At 50.2% G+C, this 18,840-nt stretch overlaps 1 protein-coding gene across 1 annotated transcript in view; it reads right to left on the bottom strand.

The window, feature by feature from the left end:
- Positions 1-18,840, bottom strand: part of B4GALT5 (beta-1,4-galactosyltransferase 5) — a 38,900-nt gene that overhangs the window by 5,392 nt on the left and 14,668 nt on the right. The window contains exons 2-8 of the mRNA XM_061375617.1: positions 8,580-8,714; positions 4,264-4,377; positions 3,356-3,480; positions 2,582-2,698; positions 1,572-1,759; positions 1,222-1,344; positions 718-819 (exon numbers count right to left, since the gene is read on the bottom strand). Of these exons, the coding sequence (XP_061231601.1) occupies positions 718-819; positions 1,222-1,344; positions 1,572-1,759; positions 2,582-2,698; positions 3,356-3,480; positions 4,264-4,377; positions 8,580-8,714 (904 nt within the window). The remainder of the gene's footprint in view (positions 1-717; positions 820-1,221; positions 1,345-1,571; positions 1,760-2,581; positions 2,699-3,355; positions 3,481-4,263; positions 4,378-8,579; positions 8,715-18,840) is intronic.

Below are 18,840 nucleotides of genomic sequence, written 5' to 3'. Positions count from 1 at the left end.
AACCCTAACTATTCTATGATTCTGCAACTCAAATTCTACCAAGGTTCCCAGTCACGCAACCAATCTCTGCACCCTCCAAAGCAACCTCCTGACAAAAGGGGTCAGAACCCTCCTGGAAAGCTCCAGAGAGAACATAGCTTTTTGAGAGAAAAGACTAAACACACACAGTACTTGTGCTCCTTAGGCACAGGGGACAGTCACTGCTCCTGATGGATGTCCAGAGTCTTGCAAAAGAGCAAAGCCTGAATGCAGGGGCTCTGTACACCCACCCTGATTGGGGGCCAAGAGGCAGGAACAGAAGAATGGAGAGGGATGAGTTGCTCCATCTCAGCACTGCAGTGGAAGTGTGTCAGAGCTGCTGCCATCTCCCTGTCTGCATACACCATCATTATCGAATGGTTTGGGTTGGAAGGGACCTTAAAGCTCATCCAGTTCCAGCCCCCTGCCATGAGCAGGGACACCTTACACTAGAGCAGGTTGCTCCGAGCCCTGACCAACCTGACCTTGAAAACTTCCAGGGATTCAAGGACCTCTCATCAGAGGGATACAGGGTATGAAATGAAAGGATGGAGTAATCCAGGCAGCACTCTGTCTCCATCTCCCTGCAGTTAAGTTTCCCTCATGAGTTAAGGCTGTTACTGCCCTCAAACAGCTGCCTTGTAGCTGGTACAGATTCTTTGCAAAGAGCTTTGGGGTTCTTAAAAATAATGTACTTGCCTTCCTAGGAACTGCACTTCTCCCCGATGATGGTGGGGAATTGATTTATATTTCCCTGTGTCTCCTTCTGGTCGAGTCACCGAGTAGCCTGCATACTGCACTCTGCGTTAGAAAGGGGAGGAATAAACAGAACATAGGAATCAGTCATTGCACTTGCTGTGTCATCAGCACTTGCCAGGGCTGCACAGTTCATGCACACAGGGCTCCAACAGCAGCTTTGCCTTTCCACCCAGCAGATAAGCTTATCCTTATGCAAACCTCCCCATTCCAGCCTGGGCTCTGGGCAAGTCACACTTGGCACCTCCAAGCTTCAGCTCAACTAAGATCAGCCTGAGCTCAGCAGCGTGGGATACTGCAGACAGAGACAGTAATTTCCCAACCAGCACTTCTCTGTTTGCTTCCCATGTACCGCCTGGAGCAGGCCCTGTTCCCTCCAAGACACTGCAGCTGGGCTGGCTCACAGAACCACCCTCAGAAGCAGAGCTCAGGAACGAGCTCACGTACCTGTTCCAGAGGTCATCATCTTCACCACCCCAGCCCCAGAAGGCATTAGGGAAACCGTTGATCTTCTGAAACTGCTCAACAGTCAGGCCGCTCACCCCACCGAAGAACTCGTTGTAAGGGAGCCTAAGTAGGAAAGAAGGGGTTAGGGCAAAGCCTACCAGGGCTGCAGCTCTCCCACCTGCAATGGGGGAAGCCTGAGCTGTGAGGAAGCTTTCTTCTATTCCCCTCTCATGCTCACTTCACACAAAGCCCCAGAAGCAAACAGAGATTAGTCTTTCACCTTTAAAGAACCAGAATCTAACACTGGCTCCTTAGCTGTTATGGTAGTGGGGAGGAAGAACAGTGCTTACAGATACATGTACTTATCCAGCTTGGCTGCAAAGTGCCTCGGCATCTGTCCACACCCATAATAGTTACGGTCATTTTCTGGTATGTGGTCCACATCGTGAAAGATGAGACAGTCCCAATCCAAGTCCTTCATTGCTTCCCGAAAGCCAACGTTGAAGAGCATGGCACGGTTAAAGGGTTGGTTTCCAGCCTAGGAGGAAGAAAGTTCCTTCTCAAGGGGAGTCCCGTGCAGTTTGTGCTCTGCATTTGCATTCTCAGCCTTGTCTAGAAAGCCGCAGAGGGCAACCAGCTCCCACACTGGTGCCACAAAAGCAAATGATGTACTGGGACAGACTGGCAAGATCAACCAGGATTCAATTTACTGAGCAGGAGCAAAAATAAAGATGCTAAAGTCCTATTACTTGGACACTTAAACAAAGCAACCCGTTTTTGATCCATCTTTTTAAGATGAGCTAGATATGGAGAAACATCTACTGGGTGGATGAAGCCAGACAGCAGAAGTGACAGGTTCACATACACATCAAGTGACTGCCTTATGTTTTACATTCATGAAGGTCATCTAGAAACTGGCCAGACAAGAATTGCCTAACCCTGGTCAAGCCATTTCTATGCCTATGGGATGCTCCCCAGAACTACTAGAGATATACAAAAATAGCACACTATTTAAACTGCAAACACCTGGATCACAGTTGTCTTTTTTAAAAACATCTGCTCCAATACAGGATAAACAAAAAAAAAAAAAACAACCCCAAAATTATCCATTTTTTACATAATTTCTTAGGTAAAACCAGTCATTTTGGGGCACACCTCTCAGCTGTGCCACTTCTATGCAGAATGGGACAACTTACACATGGCAACATGAACCCTGAACCTGCCAAGGGTCGAATGATCTGGCAGGTAACCTCCTCGGCACACAGGGCAGAGCTGTACCTGCAGCTTTGGCAGGCACTTCTTTAGCACAGCACATCCGTGCCCCAGCGGCTGCTGCTCCAGCCCCCCAGGGCTCACTCACTTGTTCCACGACGTAAAAGGCGAACTGTAAACGTTGCCGCTGCAGCATGGGAATAAGGTGCTTGAAGAGGACAGGAAGATGCTCGTATCGATTGCGGAATGGGATCAGGATCGCCACCTGACAGGGAGAGAACACGGCTCTTACTGCACCGAACCAGCTGCTCCTGCTGCCCAGCAACCCCCGGGACTGGCTGGTGTGGTGTTACAGGAGCAGCACTAACCACGGTGTCTCAGCTCTTCCATGTAGGGCTTAGCAGCATCAAACCCTTCCAACCCCCACAACATGGATTTCCTAGTCACTTTTGGGGAAACTACCGCTTTGGGGAAATTCAATGCAACATTGAGTGGAAGGGAGACCCACAGCTCCTCACCTTCTGACGAGGCCAAGACCTGCTACCACGCTGCCCTAAGCCACCTTCCTCTGGGGGTCAGGAGTCTCCCACACTGCCACCTTGCCTCTCTGGGTCAAATCCTACCCAGGATTAGGGCAGCAGAGTCAATGGAGGGCCAGCAGCAGGGAAGCAGGGAGGAGCTTGCTGCCTGGCTCCTTCATAGTCCCTGCAGAAACTCAGAGCTGACTCATGCATCACAAAAGAGCCCTTGAATTCAGCGTTTCCTCCCTAGGCACTGCAGCTCCACACTTCCAAGATCCTTATATTCTTTACTCTGAAGCTGCAGTACAGAGATGTTCCCAGTAATGTCTTTCCATCCCCACCCAGGGCTCTCTGTTCCCTTGGGCTCAACAGTGACATGGGGCTGCCCAGCTCCCCATTACCTTCCAGCGAGGCAGGCAGTCGCTCGGCTTCCAGTGGCCTCCCAGCTTGATGGAAGGGTCTTTTGAGAAGAACTGGTGGATATCCTCCATCGTGATCTCGCTCATATTTACATCAATGGGGCCCTCTGCAACACAGCGGGGAGAAGCAGAAGAGGGGGTCAGGAGCTGCTGTGGTCCTGAGGCAGCTTGTGCCTGCTTGGGACAGAACATTGCTGCATCCCTGTCCTCTAGCCCCACCACTGAATGCAGACAGCCTCTTCTTTTCCCCAAGCACCAACAAAAATGAATAGGAAATGCTGCTGGCATGACTTGCAACACCTTCATCTCCTCAGCAGATGGGCTCTGTTCAGCCTTGCGACCGCTGTTGGATGCAGTTCTTCCATCAAAGACCCACACTGGCCAGGGCACCCTTCTACACCTGCATACAGTTTTCCAGCACATACAAACCTCCACACCCCAGCAGGGAGCCCGATTTTCCACTGCAGTTTTGCTTTGGTGGAAGCATTTCTCCCAGCTGCAGTTCTCTCTGGGGTGGATCCAGCCCCATGTCCTGCATCACCCCTGCCCAGCTGTACCAGGACAGCTCAGAACTGGGACCAGCAGCACTGCCGAGGGGGCACCACTGCCCCGGAAAAGGGCTGGCAGAGCCTTTGCACCAGCTCACAGTGTTTGCTGATCAATGGGCTCCTGCTTCAGCAGTGAGACCTGCCTCCAACATAGCAGGGATTAGTGTGAGTGGGTAAACAATGAGTTTCCCATAGGGGACCAGGCTCCAAACAGCACTCCCATTCATCTCCAGGAGCTGGCAGGGAAAGGTGCAATGCTGGTGAGCTGGGGAATGCCACAATGTGCCCTCTGAAGCCATAGGGAGCAGGAAAGGGGTACAAGGCCACTGGGATGCTACTCACTCATAGAAGGGAGCCTCTCAGGACAGGTGTGGTTGGGGAAGTAGGTAAAGTCTTCAGGAAGAAACGTTGTGGCTTGCAGAAAGGTGTCATTGTGGTTCAGGTCAAGAGGATAATCTGGGGGATGGGGAACAAAAAGGGAAGATTTAAAACAAGTTTACTTTTGAGCTGCAGGTCTTTGTTATTTCCAGCCACCTCCCTGTGTGAGCAGCCTGCAAATGCATCCATGGCTGAGGATGTCCCCAGCAGCATGGGGTGTCCCCATGCAGCGTGAGCTCTATCTGGACTTGCAATTCAGGCTTCACGTTTTCTGACCTAAGGAAGAACTTTCAATGTTACCTTTAGGTATCACAAACAGCTCAAAGCAAAGGAGCACATGGCACTTGGAAGGAAAAGCTACTTAGCACCTTGTCCCTGAAGGACCATGGCACAGTGAAAGGGAACGTGCTCCTCCAGTGGGTCTTTTCCAAGTCCCAGTGCCAGTAAGGAGTGTCAGTGCAGCAGCCTGCACAGGGAAATCCTGCCTTGCATCCTCCTCGAAAGATCAATGAAAACTATCATGTTACACACAGCCTCTCCTCCAGCTTGTATTGTGCAAGAGCAGAGGAGCCCAGCACAGCATACTTCCATATTTCTCCAGTACCCTCATTCCTCTGCATCCTTTTTCCTCCTAGGCAAAACCATTCCAGCCTCTTACACCTGTAAATGTCTTCAGGAGGTTTTTACGTTACTATAGAAAGCAGAAGTTCATGGTTAAGTTGCAGCTTTGCATAACACATCTTAGTCAAGCACGACTTCATTTTAGGCACTACAATTAAGTTCCCTGCACCAGCTGCTACAGAAAGATGCTGCCTCTCCACTTTCTCCAAGCATCAGGTGCTTTGCAGAGGGTTGGCCTTTAGGTCCACAGCACCAGCACCAACCTTACACCCCGCAGAGGTCCTGGAAAGCAGCCATTTACAGCTGAGCCACCCAGTCCCATCACAGGCAGCTACCAGAACAAGGTGCTCTCCTCCTTTCCAACTACCCTACCATGCGCAGGCATTCCTGCAGCAGCTAGCTGCAGAAGCATGCCATGGGGCTGACATTCACCATGCTGACTCAAAGCAAGAACAGCCCCAGTTTCTCATGGGCTGGTGTTCAGGCCCACGGAGACAAAAGAAGGTGTAGTGTCCACCCCATCACACCCTGAGAGCTGCCCGGGCAGCTCTGCAAAGCCTTGGGCACAAGGATTGCAAGTGACCCATCAGTAAAGAGTCGAGATGGAACTGGATGATCTTAAGGTCCTTTCCAACCTAAACCATTCTATGATTTACAGGAAGTAGCCAGATTAAGTTATTTTACTGAACCCAGTGCGAAATTCGGTTTTTTTCTTTTACCCAGCAGCTATAACCTTTCCATTCATCTCACACTTAGTTTCAAGAACATATTGATAGCAAAAAGGTTTCACATATTTTATCCCCAGAGCAATTTAATAAACCCAGAATTACAGTGTAATGAGGTGAATGAATCTGCTAAGCTTAAGAGCTAAGAACCCAAGTCATATGTAAGGATATAGACATTTAAGTAATTGCGTAAGCACAGTATATTTTCCATAGCAGAAAGGCTGCTGCATTTAATAGCCATATTAATGATGTATCAAGAAAAAATAATCTAGTGACAATTTCACCCTTCAAAGCAAAGCAGGGAGGGTTGCCTTTACCTGCAAGGTCAAGAATCTTTCATTTAAATCAACTGGGACAAGTCACTGCTGGTCTGATATTCCAGCTTGCTTTATTGTGCTAGTAATCACATCATTAATACCGCTTATCCATTCTAGTAAGTTGTACACAAACTATCTCAAGACTCAAGATGGACTTGTAAACAGAACCTAAGGGCTTTCCAAGTGTGACAGATACTGTTTTGGATGCTTGATACTGCTCTATATTTTAATCACCAGATTCCCATTAAATCCCTATCACTAGAGCACGCTCTCAATACCTAGCCCAATGGATAATTTACAGTGAAGCTCAGCTCTCCTTTTTTGCACCAAGGGCTGCCTTTTTTGCTTGCAAAAGCACAGAAGGGATCCCTCTTGGCTCACTGAACAGGAAACCTATTACTGAATCTATTAGCAAATGCTGCAAAGTTGTGTTAAAATGAGGAAGTAATTTATAACTTTTCCAGCATTTGCTAATAGATTCAGTAATAGGTCTCCAGGAAAAAAGCTAAGGGCAAAGAACAAATGCAGATGGATGGGGACAAGCGCCCTGTGCTCGGTCACCTTGCCATTCACAGTGGGATACTGCATTTTTAAGGAATCTGCCAGAAATTAAGGTCCCAGGAGGACACATGCACACGGCAGCACTGCACAAAGAACAGCGCACATGATGTATGGGAAAGGTTGCAGCTCAGAAAGCATCAGCCACCAGCTTCCCAGTGTTCCCATGCAGCTGGAACAGGGACAGCTAGAGAGGGGCCGCAGTATCTTCTGCCCAAGCTGGTTTGTGACCCTTCCCAGAGCACTCCCAGCAGCAGCATCCCTGTCCTTCCTCTGCACGCCTCTCTTTGAAGAGTGAAGGGAATGCAGGGATGGACACCCAGTGCTGCCCACAGGGTAGGACAGGGGCAACTGCTGGGGCAGTCAATGCCTTTGGCTGGGTTCCCCCTGCAGCCATACCATGTGGGCTTCCTATCCTGGCCATCGCACTGGGGAAGGATGCACACACCAGTCAGTTCCATCACTCAGATCCCACTAAGCCTCCTGAAAACAGAGTCAAGGAGGGAAGATACTGATCCTGGTGTTAGTATAGTTATCAGTCACAGTGCCATGTGCCTTCCAGATGTCACCACCATCCATCATGTGCCTGCTGCTTTGACCTGCCTGCCAGGGAAGGTCACCCAAGGATGGTGCATAGCGCTTGTATATGTCAAAAACATCCTTGCAGCTGGAGTTCTTGGGGCAGGATAGGTATCAGCCCATGCCAGAGCTGGGATGGAGATGAGACTCAAGCAAAGCCAGTTATTTTCAGTTGCAGCAGTACTGGCATTGCGGATACTAACATGGTAACCACTTCCCTGTCTGCTGCAGGCAGGTTTTTGGAGGTCTCAGAGCCCTGAGGGTCCAGACCACAGCAGGACAGCTCTTGACTCTCACCACCACAAGCAGTAGCAGTGCAGTGCCCAACCCTCCTCCCTTCAGGGGCTCAGCCACTTCCTCACCCTGCATCTGCTTTACGTGATGTTTCCAGCCTTAAAAATAGCTCAGAATGGCAGTCCCGGCCAGCTTCAGCAGGGAGAGGAGGTGACCCTGGGTGTCAATCTCTTGTGCAAGTTGATAATTCCCCTCCCGTGCCCATCCCTGTCAGAGTACAGCTGAACTGGCGGCCACATCACTGCTCCTCTGTGTGCTGGGCAGCAAGGACACAGCTCGTGCTCTGCTGTTAATAAGGAAATAATCCTGCTCTGTAAAACCCTATCAGCCCCTGCTGAGGAATCCGTACAGTGGAGGAGCTGAGCTCCCTGATGCCAACTGCACCAGCAGGATGCTCCGGTGACATGTCAGCAGGGGAGGTGCACGCTTGGTGTCACACCAGCCCAAAGGCAATGCCTCAGCCCAGCTTACGCAGCCACGGGCATTTATGCTTCACGGTACCATATTTACACCAAAACTTGTAACCCTGTTATGAGCTTTGTATTCTGGATGATGAACAGCCTGGGAGTGGGAGCCTGGGACTCCACTCCCTGCATTCTGCCCAAGTTTAATGTATTATTTGTGGCAGATCTCCAGCCAAGTCATCTCTGTTCATCCTTGCATGGGAAGAGCGAAGCGTATGAGCACAGGCTTCTCCATGCGCATAGAGCCAGAGCTCTGCACATGCATGTGCCTGGGAAGTGACTTTTTACAGATGAAACTGAATTTGAAAGTATTTACCCTCAGACTGGTTGAAGCTAACAAATAGAACTGCTGGAAAGCAATTTCAGCTCAACATCCCATCATTTGAGACCTTTCAAGGTTTTTACCCCTTGTCCAAGTTAGAAGCATTTGAATTTTATATATATATAAAGAAGATAATTATAATTCATATAAAGAAATTTTATTCTATTAATACAGCCTTTATACATAGCATATATACACATTAATTACATGTATAATAGGCATTTATGTTATTTGTAATATCTATTCATACGTATCAAAAATAAAAAGGAAGCCAAAGTTCTCACCCTGCATTTACCACCACGAATTAATCCCTTCAAGCAAGAGTGGTTCAGGTCAACCTGATTTCCAGGTTGGAAGGAAATGGAACCTTTGATCAAAATGACAATTACTCAAGGAATACCTGAGTCATTCACGCTGCTGTTCCTCTTGGCATAGGCACTGCGGACCACCTGCTCGTACACCTGAGCTCCTATTGTTCGCATGTTCTCACGGATCATGATGCCTCGGGCTTGCATCATGAAGAGGTAGGTGTTCACTGCAGGGGAAAGAAAAAAGAGCATTTCCATGACCATCAGAAAGAGAAACAGGAGTCTTCTGCAACCATTCCCTGCCTCCTGCTTGGTTTCAGCTCCCTCCTGTCTGGAGGATCCCCAGATCACACATGCCTTCGTTATCTGGTGGAGGCAGGAAGGACACGGACTTGGGAAGTGGAGGTGTAAGGCTATTTAGAAACCCAGCTGGTTAATTATTGAGGACCATACCCAGCTAGACTTGATGATGCAGACTGTAATGCAGCACTGCAGCTTAAACAACTGTACATTCTGCTTCCGAGCCAGGGAGATTGAATTAGGAAATACTATTATAACAGGAAAACTAAGCTGCAGGCCTGCAGAAGGGCATCCATTCCTAGACTGCAGCAGTAAGAGCTGACACTTGCTCGGCAGAGGTACCACAAACCCCATCCCAGTACCAGTCTGAGCACACCAGCAACCCATATGTGCCAGAGCAGGCTGTGTTTTGCAGCACAAGCCCCCTGCTCCTCAGAACCAGTCCTCCCCCAGCCAGGTTCCTTCCCCTCTCCTTTCCTACTGACCCCGTGCCCTGGCACTGCTCCGGCTGAGCCTGCTTAGGTTTCAGTTTAAGCTGACACCCGGTGCTGGCAGGGACGGGCCCCAAAGCAAACAGCAGCAAGCACAGCCCTGAGTCACCAGCAGCACCCACAGGGATGGTAGGACTGCCACCCATAGGGACAGCAGGACAGCCACAGCACCCCTGCACTGACATCTTAGGCTTGAGAATGATTTGAAAATAGGGAGGAGGGGAGATCTAGAAGGCAAATTCTGCACTAGTAATTACAAAAACAGGTCAAAAGACACCCCAGGAGGGATGAAGAGGGCAGCAGGCCAAGGAAACAACAGGGACCCATCACAGAGGAGGGCAGCAACTGATGAAATGTCACCAGGAAACATCCGTAACAGGTCATTTCTACAGCAGGCGTATCACAAGATGCAATAGCCCGGAACCAGTGCCTGCCAGTGCCAGGAGGGTGCAGTCATTGCCAGAGTCACTGGGAGCATAGACTCCACAGGATGGGAGGTGGCACCACCACTGGAGAGCAAGGGTCGCGCCAAACACCACCCACCAGTACACACACTGATGTCCTGGTGTCCTTGCCCTGCTTTCCCCTTCTACACCCACAGCTCGAGCCGGGCTCCAGAAGGGCTGCCCACACGCATTTCCCAATCCCAACCGTGTTTTGTTTCCACACAGCTAAGCAAATATTTGAAGAGGCGATGCAGCCCCACGCCGTGCCCAGAGCTCGCACACCGTGCCCCGGTCCTGTGCCCAGATACCCATGGGGAATCACCACATTTTCAGCAAGAAGGGGGTCGGCTGCATGTACTGCTTGGCAACTAAATGGCTTGCAATGAGATGTTAAACGCCATTTGCAGCCCTTCCTATACATGTACCCTTTGTGGCAGAGCCAGTGATAGCACGTTAAGCGGGTGGTTACACTGGCAACAAGCAGAGCTGCCTCTGACAAAGCTGCATCCAAACCCTCTTTGTTCACCCACCGCTTCTGGGGCCAGTTCTGCAACCGCTGGGCTGGTTAGCGACAGCAACAAGATGAATGTGTGCTCTGCTGCAGTTTCCTGGCAAGATCCTGGAGTTGCAATGACAGCGAGAGGCAGAAAGGGCTGCTCCTGCTCGGAAAGGCTGGGAATTTGCTTTAGCAGATCCCCAGGGCAGAAGGCTCAAGGAGAAGCTGGCATTTGATGTGGCACTACAGGCCAGAAATGAGTGTAGCTGGAATTCCACACGCAAAGCCTTACACCCAGCCCTAAAGCCTGCATAAGCTTGCACTTGGACTCAACTCCTGCTTGGAGCTCGGCATGAAACCACACCATCACCAGCCCCAGCATCCCTCCCTGACACAGCCCCAGTTTAGGCAGCTGACAACCAGAACTTACGGAAGTGGGAGCTCCTGTGGGGAAAAGAAAGGTTTGCGGAAATGGACTATTTAGGGTTAGTGTAAGTGAGCAATGCAACTGGGCTGGCATGGCCTTAGGGTCTATAGCAGGATGCACAGGGCAGCTCCAGCCTGACCTGACCATACAGGCCAGGCAGAGGGCAGGTCTTGGAGATGACCACAACAAGGCGCATAAGTTGGGCAGCTTCTTCTCCAGATCATCAGCCCAGGTCACAGCTCTGCCTCGGTTGCAAAGGCAACATATTATGGGTTGATGGTTTGGGCATATGGCTCTTAAGGACATGTCTATAGCATCTTGCACAAATGGCAGCATCCACCCTGAAGCAGCACAAACCAACACATCCAGCAGTAGAACAGCATCCTCCAAAGCCAAGCAAGCACAGCAGTGCGTGAATTCATAAGGGAAAGCAGCACCACACAGCCTCACCTCAGCCATCAGCAAGCAGTGAGCTGCCCAGCTCCCTTTCCAAACTCCAAAAGACTAATCAAGAGCTCCTCTTTGGACAGAGCAAAGGGTGGCTGAAGACACTCAAGACAAGATGTTTATCAGGACCAGGCTATAGATAAGGAAAGAGGGAGCAGCAAGCTCGCACTTTCCAGCTTGCATGGAGGCATAATTCACTGATGCTGTACAAATAATTTAGCTCTCTATTTCATTATGCCTTCTACTCGCTGGGTAAAGCAGAACCAGGTTTGGTGAAGCATGAAAGGACAGGAGACACAAATCAGCATCCAATCCCTGCCTAATTTAAGGAAGAGGGAGGTTTCTCGGGCACAATGAAAGCACCGTTTGTTCCTGCTCCTCGGCGGGCAGACGGAGCAGGGCCTCGCCACAGCCACATGACACGGCTTGCTGGGTCGGACTCGTACGGAGCGGCAGTGGGAATCCTGAACAGACTGTCACAGCAGCCACCATCCCAGGGGAGCGCCAGCACAAACAACACCAGCTTTGTTCAAGGCAGCAGTTGCCTTCTCACATATTAACCCCTTTACTCAGACGATGAAGGAGATACCTGGCCATGGATGAGATGTGCCATCAACACACCACACACACAGCATCAAGAACCCCACATGACCACACCGACCCGAGCCCCTTCTGCCCCCCAGAACCGCCTGCCACCGTGAGATAAGCCTCACAAAGCCCATGCTTATCCAGCACACACAATTCATTTGGGTCAGAAAATCGGACCTAGAACACAACATTTCACTCCCCATACCCACACAGTGCTTGATATAGCTCCATGGGGCCACCATGTGCAAAGCTGGGTCTGGACCAACATCTGGGAATCACTGTGCTGAATTCAAACCTCACTCCTCCGTTTACTTTGCTTTTGATGAGCAAATCTGCCATGTTTAACATTTATTAAGGCTGACCTTACAGAGCCTAAGGCACCTGTACCCAAAAGGCAGCGTTCCCCATAGCCATAGTGCCAGAGCCACCACCAGCACAGGAAGGAGATGCTGAGAATCCCCACCACGGCCTCTGTCAGGGAAGAAACAGGCACACACGCACTGGCGATGTGCTCAGCCTGAGCCAGGGTTCAGCCAGAAAGCAATTCTCCGTGCTGCAAGATACTGCTAATCTAATCACACAGGATGATCTCGGAAATTACACTGGCCTTCTGCCTTTATTCCATTCGAGCACGCAGCACTTCAGACACATACACGTGGTGATGACAGCCTGGCTGACCAGCAGGGCAAGGACAGGAGAGGGATTTTAGCTGCTGTTAGGGGAGACAGGGGTGGGGACCACATCAGTGAGGGAAGATGCCCCTTTTCCTACTGACTTCCAGCACTGACCCTCACAACAAACATAGAAAACAAGCAGAATTGAAGAATCAATTTACTCAAATGACTGCATTAAGCTTATTCTTGTTAGTTCATTAGAGGATAAGACAACACTGCTGGGATTTAAACACATGGAAACCATGACATTGCACCTACAGCTGGAGCAGAGGCACGTGGTTGAACCCCAGGGCCAGTGCATCCTGCAGGACGCCTCACCCCAACCTCCCTGCTCACAAGTACTAGGGAGGCCAAGTGCTTATCCAAGCTGGGAATGGATGCAACAACTTCAACCAGGGAGGTAAAGTCCAATTACATAAATGAGTGCTGAAGTCTTCCTGTAATCATTTCTCTGTTGGTATTTTTGGAGCACTTCTAATCAAGAAACAGCTGACTCTCCCATGGAAAATTAATTTCACCATGATGATATGTACTAGAAGAGGCAGCAGGGTAATTTGCAGCTTGGGAGTTGATTCAGAAGAGGTCTGAGTGTGATCCATGCCAGCTACCAACACAGGAAGGGGACAGACCTGACACGTCTCGCTCCTGTCCCCAACACACTTCTTTTGCCTGCGGAAAGGACCTTCCTCCATCATCCTCCGGCACAGGGGATGATGTGGTACCCGAGGCCCCGAACCAGCAGAGACAGCCGCCAGAGTCAGGAAGAGGGGCAGGAGGTTCACAGCAGGCCTGCATGCCTGCAGCGGTATCAGCGCCCAGCACAGCAGACAGGCTTTCCTGAGGAAGAAGCAGGTCTTCCTCTACTTTGAGATTTAGGGTTTTCTGTCCCATTCAGCAGCTTTTCCCCAGTTTGTTAGTCCATCAGGGGCCCTCTGTGAACTCACTGTGGGCCCATTGCAATGTGCAGCCTTCTGCCAGCACTGGTGTTCCGGAGCATCTGGACCCCATCCCAGCATAGGCAGCCCCACCAGCCCCCACCCAGCCCCGGGAGCACACATCTCAACCAACAGAGTCATAAATCAACACACAACCAGGGAAACGGCTGCTGTACAAACCGCTCTGCCAGATGCTCGGAGCAGATACGAAGCACCCAGCAGAGCCTGCAGGATGCCTGCACGTGGGAAATGTGACAGAGACCCTGATGGGTGAATGCCCCGGAGATAGCAGGGATGGGTGCTCAGGTCACCCCCAGCACCCCATGCAAACACCTCTGGTGGGGCCCAGAGAAAGCAAAACCAGCAAAGCCATGCCTAGTTAAGCCTTTTGTTAAGCTCTCCCAGCAGATCCCCAGCATCAATTCAGCTACACTAGCAGTACAAAGAGGTTTAACCAAACTAAACCTCCAAGGAACAGACAGACTGTTAGGAGAGTCTTAACTTGCAAAAAAACTAACCAGGAAATTTAGCATCATCCCATAGGTAATACACTACGAGACCTCTGTTGCTAGTAGCCTTCAAGTGGCATCGCACACCCCAGACAGAGAGTGCCTGAACAATTAAATAACAGGTTCCTATTAGTTTTAGGGTATTTCATATTAATGCCACCAATGTTACTTAGAGCTTCACCTCCAAATAGCACAGGAGGGAATAATTGGGTACGTTAAGTGATCTAAGAATTAACAGTGCAGCAGCACTGAGCTGGTAATGACAAATCATCCGTCCCCAAAACTGGCACGTTCACAGCCTGCACGTGCATGAAGAAAATGTGGAAGATGGGAGACTGCAGTGATGCTCAACCAAAGCTTGAATACAGGGAATTTGTATCTGAACCATCTTAGGGAAAAATGACCCCAAAGGGGGAAGCAAATTCACATTAATCTAATAGCGAACATTAAAAATTCAGGCACACTGAAGACAGCAACTTTCAGTTGCAATCCCACAGCTGGTTGAGCTGAGGCATTTGTGCAACTCACTTTGAGGAACAATTTTAAGATACCTATCAAGAGGAACACGATGTGCTCTGTACACATGGGAAAACTCAGACGGCCAAGGGAGTTCATGGAGTGTTTGCAGCACCAAAGCACTCACGGAAGGAACCCTGTGCCCCCAGCCAGTCATACCCAATGGGTCAGCAAGCAGCCCAGCACTGACACAAGTGGTACCCTCTCCATGCAGGTGATGCTGCAGTGGGGAAACCAGGAGGACACGGTTTACCCATGCACCAAAGCAGGAATATCAAGGATGGCTTAGGATCACACAGGGCTTTGCAAAGCCCAAGAGTAGCTCGACTCCTGGGCTCTGCTGCAATTCCTCTTTGGAAGGAAGGGCGTAGTGACATATGCAGGCTGGAGCATAGAGCATAACAAGCGTTTGCCCAAGTTAAATATTACCCTTCCTAGAGGGATTCGGACTCTCCTACATTAATTGCAGTTCAGGAGATGCGATTGCACATGACTGCATCTCCTATTTATTTTCCTCCCCTCCTCCTCTGCAGTGATGGGCAGCTCTCCCCATCTACAGCCTGCCTTTCCCATCTCGCCTCCCTTTGCCAGGGTCAGTACAAACGCTTCCAAAGGAGAAAAAGAGCATCAGCTGCCAGCAGATTTCTCCACACACCAAGCATAAAAGCACAGCACTCACTGGGCACTTGTGGGCACTGCACAGTTAAATGCACAATAAAAGGCTCTTCAGCAGGCGCAGTGAAATGGTTGCTAACCTCTCGGGCTGGCAGCACTGCCAGGCTGCTGCTGGATACCGACAGCAAACATTTACAGTCCTGCGTTTGTTCCCTAGGTTCATTAGGAGACAAAGCGGTGGAAATTCCTGCGTCCTGGACACAGTCTCGCAGCAGCAGGAATCCTGATGCCTGAGCCCGATGCTCATGTGGGATCAGGATGAGGAAATGGAGAGCTTTGGTTAAAATATAAATCAATAAGAATTAAGTGAACACCAAGCAAAGGGAGAGGAAGAACAAGCAAACACTCCCCAGCGATGCCCCTGATGCAGGAGGGCAGGGAAGGACGTGGGCTGCTTGGGACAACTCCTTGCCTCCTGGGTCATGGGAAAGGAAATCTTCCACTGCAGGCAGCCCCCACCACCAGCCTGGGCATCCTACTCATCAAGCAAGCATGAGGATGTGCAGGAAAAGGGGATGTGGGGTGGAACTGTTAGGGAAATGCATTCAATAGGGAGCTTTCATCAGGGCTGTCCTTCGCCACTTGAAGCAATCTAGAATACAGCCAGACCACAGCAGATAATAAAAGGCAGGTTGGATGGATTTTAAATTCTATACACATCACACACCACTTAAACAGATTTTGAAATCACCAATTTGTTAGTGCTCCAAACTAGGAGATCAACTATAGCCACTGGAGAGTATAAAATTGTCAAGATAAAACCAAGTAAACAGTCAGGGATTTACTGACTCAGTTCACACAGCACCAACTGCACTGCCTAAAGCTTAAAGACCTTCACTTTGAGGAGGAAAAGATAATGGGACTGCTGTTTAGGATATTCCCCTAAAAAAACAGAGACAAAGACCTGATTTTTCAAGCATGTTTTACAAGTTCAGCGTGGCTGAACAAAATGGGTTATCACATGTACAGCCTCCTGTTGGCTGCAACTGAGCTCTTTCAAAGCAGGGTCTGAGATGCTGTTTCTGGTCAGTGGCTTGCCTTCACACCAGGCTGGACCATCCCAGCTAAAATGCACGAAACCACACGTCCTCTCAGTTGTCATGCTTCCGTGCAGGCACAGGACTTGTGGTAACAGCATTTGTTCCTTGCTCACTCCAGCAAGACCCACGGCACGTCTTCCACTGCCATTTATGGCTAAAGCACGGTCCAGCTCCTATTTACATCTTCTTTCGCTCCAAAGAATAAATGAAAATACCATAGGGAAAGTCCCATCCCTGCCTGGTTTGCCCACGATGCACGCATCCCAGGGGACCCGCTTCTTGCCATTGGAATGGCGAAACCCAAGGCAGAGATTTTCACCCCCGTGGTAGGCTTGTGTGTGCCAAGCTGCTGGCTGCTTCACGTCTCCAACCTCAGCAGGGAACACCAGTGGGGACAAACCACCCCATGGAGGGGCAAGGCAGGTTGCAGTGTGCAACCCTCAGTCTGTACTAAGGCATTTACCCTGCTAAAACCTATGTAAATGCTTATCAGCAGGGCAACATCTAACACCAGAAGCCACAGGCTCTCGTCTAACACAACACTGGGTGTTTCAACTCCTCGCTGGAGCTAACAGACTGCAGTACTGCTGTCAGTATGTGCTAGTGAAAATAGAATCACAGAATCATAGAATAGTTAGGGTTGGAAAGGACCTTAAAATCATCAAGTTCCAACCCCCCTGCCACGGGCAGGGACACCTCGCTCTAAACCATATCACCCAAGGCCTCGTCCAACCTGGCCTTGAACACTGCCAGGGATGGAGCATTCACAACCTCCCTGGGGAGGTGCCTCACCACCCTCACAGGAAAGAATTTCCTCCTTATATCCAATCTAAACTTCCCCTGTTTAAGTTTGAACCCGTTACCCCTTGTCCTGTCACTACAGTCCCTAATGAAGAGTCCATCCCCAGCATCATGCAACCACTTCTGCCCTGGATGTATAAAGGCTGCTTTGCAGCAAGCATGATTTCCACTGTGGAGACTGCATCTATGGCGAGATCCCTCCGTAGCAATACCCCAAGACTGCCCCTGCCGTGGTTTCTCTTCCATACATTGCCAGGCCTTGGGAAACCAGCCGTTTCAGCAGCCAGGGAAGGAGCACTGCCACAATCCCTGCTACACATCAGCCTGGCTCATCTGCTGGAGAGCCCATCAGCCCTTTCAACTCCTAACGCATCCTCCGAGCTGAAATCCTTCAATCACATGGGGTTATTGTTGCCCAAGATCTTAAAGGACAGCAGCTCAGAGCTCCCTGCCAAGGGTACTTTTGCCACACAGTGCCATTAAGATCCACAGCAGCTTGGCCTCCACAGTAAGATTACAGAGTTGTTCTTGTCTGCAGTAATTAGAGACTGCACTGCAAACAGTCAGTACAGCTGCTGTGTTTTTATAGGGGAAAAAAAGCTATCAGAGAGAGGATGCAACTTTGAAGTTCCAACACACAGACCATTAGCTACGGGATTTCGTAAGATCTCTGATGTCCTAAGACAGTCATGAGCTTTGCTGTGGGCTACGCAGCCTTGGAATAGCTAACATTTTTATATGGCTTTCTTCTGCCTGACAAGTGAACCAGTAGTACAGCTGCTGTAACTAAATTAACCAATTCCATTATCAGAGTAGGGAATGACTGCACTGGAAATAATTAATCCCTCTATCTACAAACGTACTTAGCGCCTAAGAGACAATGCATCACATCACTCCTGCGTGACACCTTCCTGTGTGCCAGCAGAAAAGCAATGGCACGAGAGCCTGTTTGGGATGCCTTGAATAGGGGAAAATGGGAGAAACCTCCTCTCTGTTGTGCACATTGGAAGCAGACCCTGGGATGCAGCACACACAGACCCCTCTCTGTGGGGAGCAGAGCAGGGAAGCACCATGCCCTGTGGCTTCCCTCTGGGATCACCATCCTCTCCCCTCCCTCTGTCGACTCATCCCTCCTGCCCAACCACAGCAGACATTTACCAACAGTGCTGCTGCCCTGGTGCCAGGCATAAGAAAACCCTGACCCTTATCACAGGAAGGGGGAAATAAAGCGCCCAGGCATCACGAACATGCATTGCACCGCCCTCTACTACAAGCACCACACTCACAGAACTGTGCCTAATGCACTGCCATTAAGTTACACATTAATCCTAGATAAGCAGAAACAAGGCTACTGAGTGAGCTCAGCAAGGAATAAGAGGGTCACGCAGCCCCAGGCTGTAAGCAGCGTTCACGATCCACCACAGGGTGATGGGAATGTAAACCGAGGGGCAGGAGGCTTGTGGCCCCCACACTGCCACCCCACCAGGTTGTGTTTGTACAACCTGGGGAAGAACATGATGGAAGTTCAGTGATGCCGTTGTCTGCAGCAGGCTGTGGGCATAGGGTGCTGGGCACCCAGCATGCCTGCACACAGCCTCCCAGCAGCATGGGGTTCAGCCATCACTGCCTTCTCCTGCCCCAAGTCGCCAGCCCTCATCACCATGGTGCCTCTGCAATTGCAATTCCAAGCCAAAGTTCTTCCGTATCACCGCCTGGCAGTCCTGGAGAAGGACAAGCAAACATGAGGGCACCCTGGGGAACAGCAAACAACCTCCTCCCTCCCTCCATCCCACTCCCTCACACCTTAAAGCTCCTCACACACAGAAGTTTCTTGAAGAGCTGTTTACCAAGGGACCTGACTGCTTGCTCATTGATATGAGCAACAGGGCAGGGCAAAAACCCCAATGAACTAATCAATTCCAGCCTGCCTGCAGCCAGGAATCCAGCTCTGCAAACAGGAGTCAGACATTCGGCTACCTTGGGAAAGATAAACATGCTGGGAATGAGA

Source organism: Neopsephotus bourkii, unplaced genomic scaffold (assembly GCF_033783945.1).
Source record: "Neopsephotus bourkii isolate Nb327-2 ecotype Australia unplaced genomic scaffold, CSIRO-AGI_Nbou_v1 NB_1663, whole genome shotgun sequence".
NCBI lineage: Eukaryota > Metazoa > Chordata > Aves > Psittaciformes > Psittacidae > Neopsephotus > Neopsephotus bourkii.
Note: the sequence above shows the minus strand (reverse complement) of the source record. Positions and strands in the feature narration are given on the sequence as shown.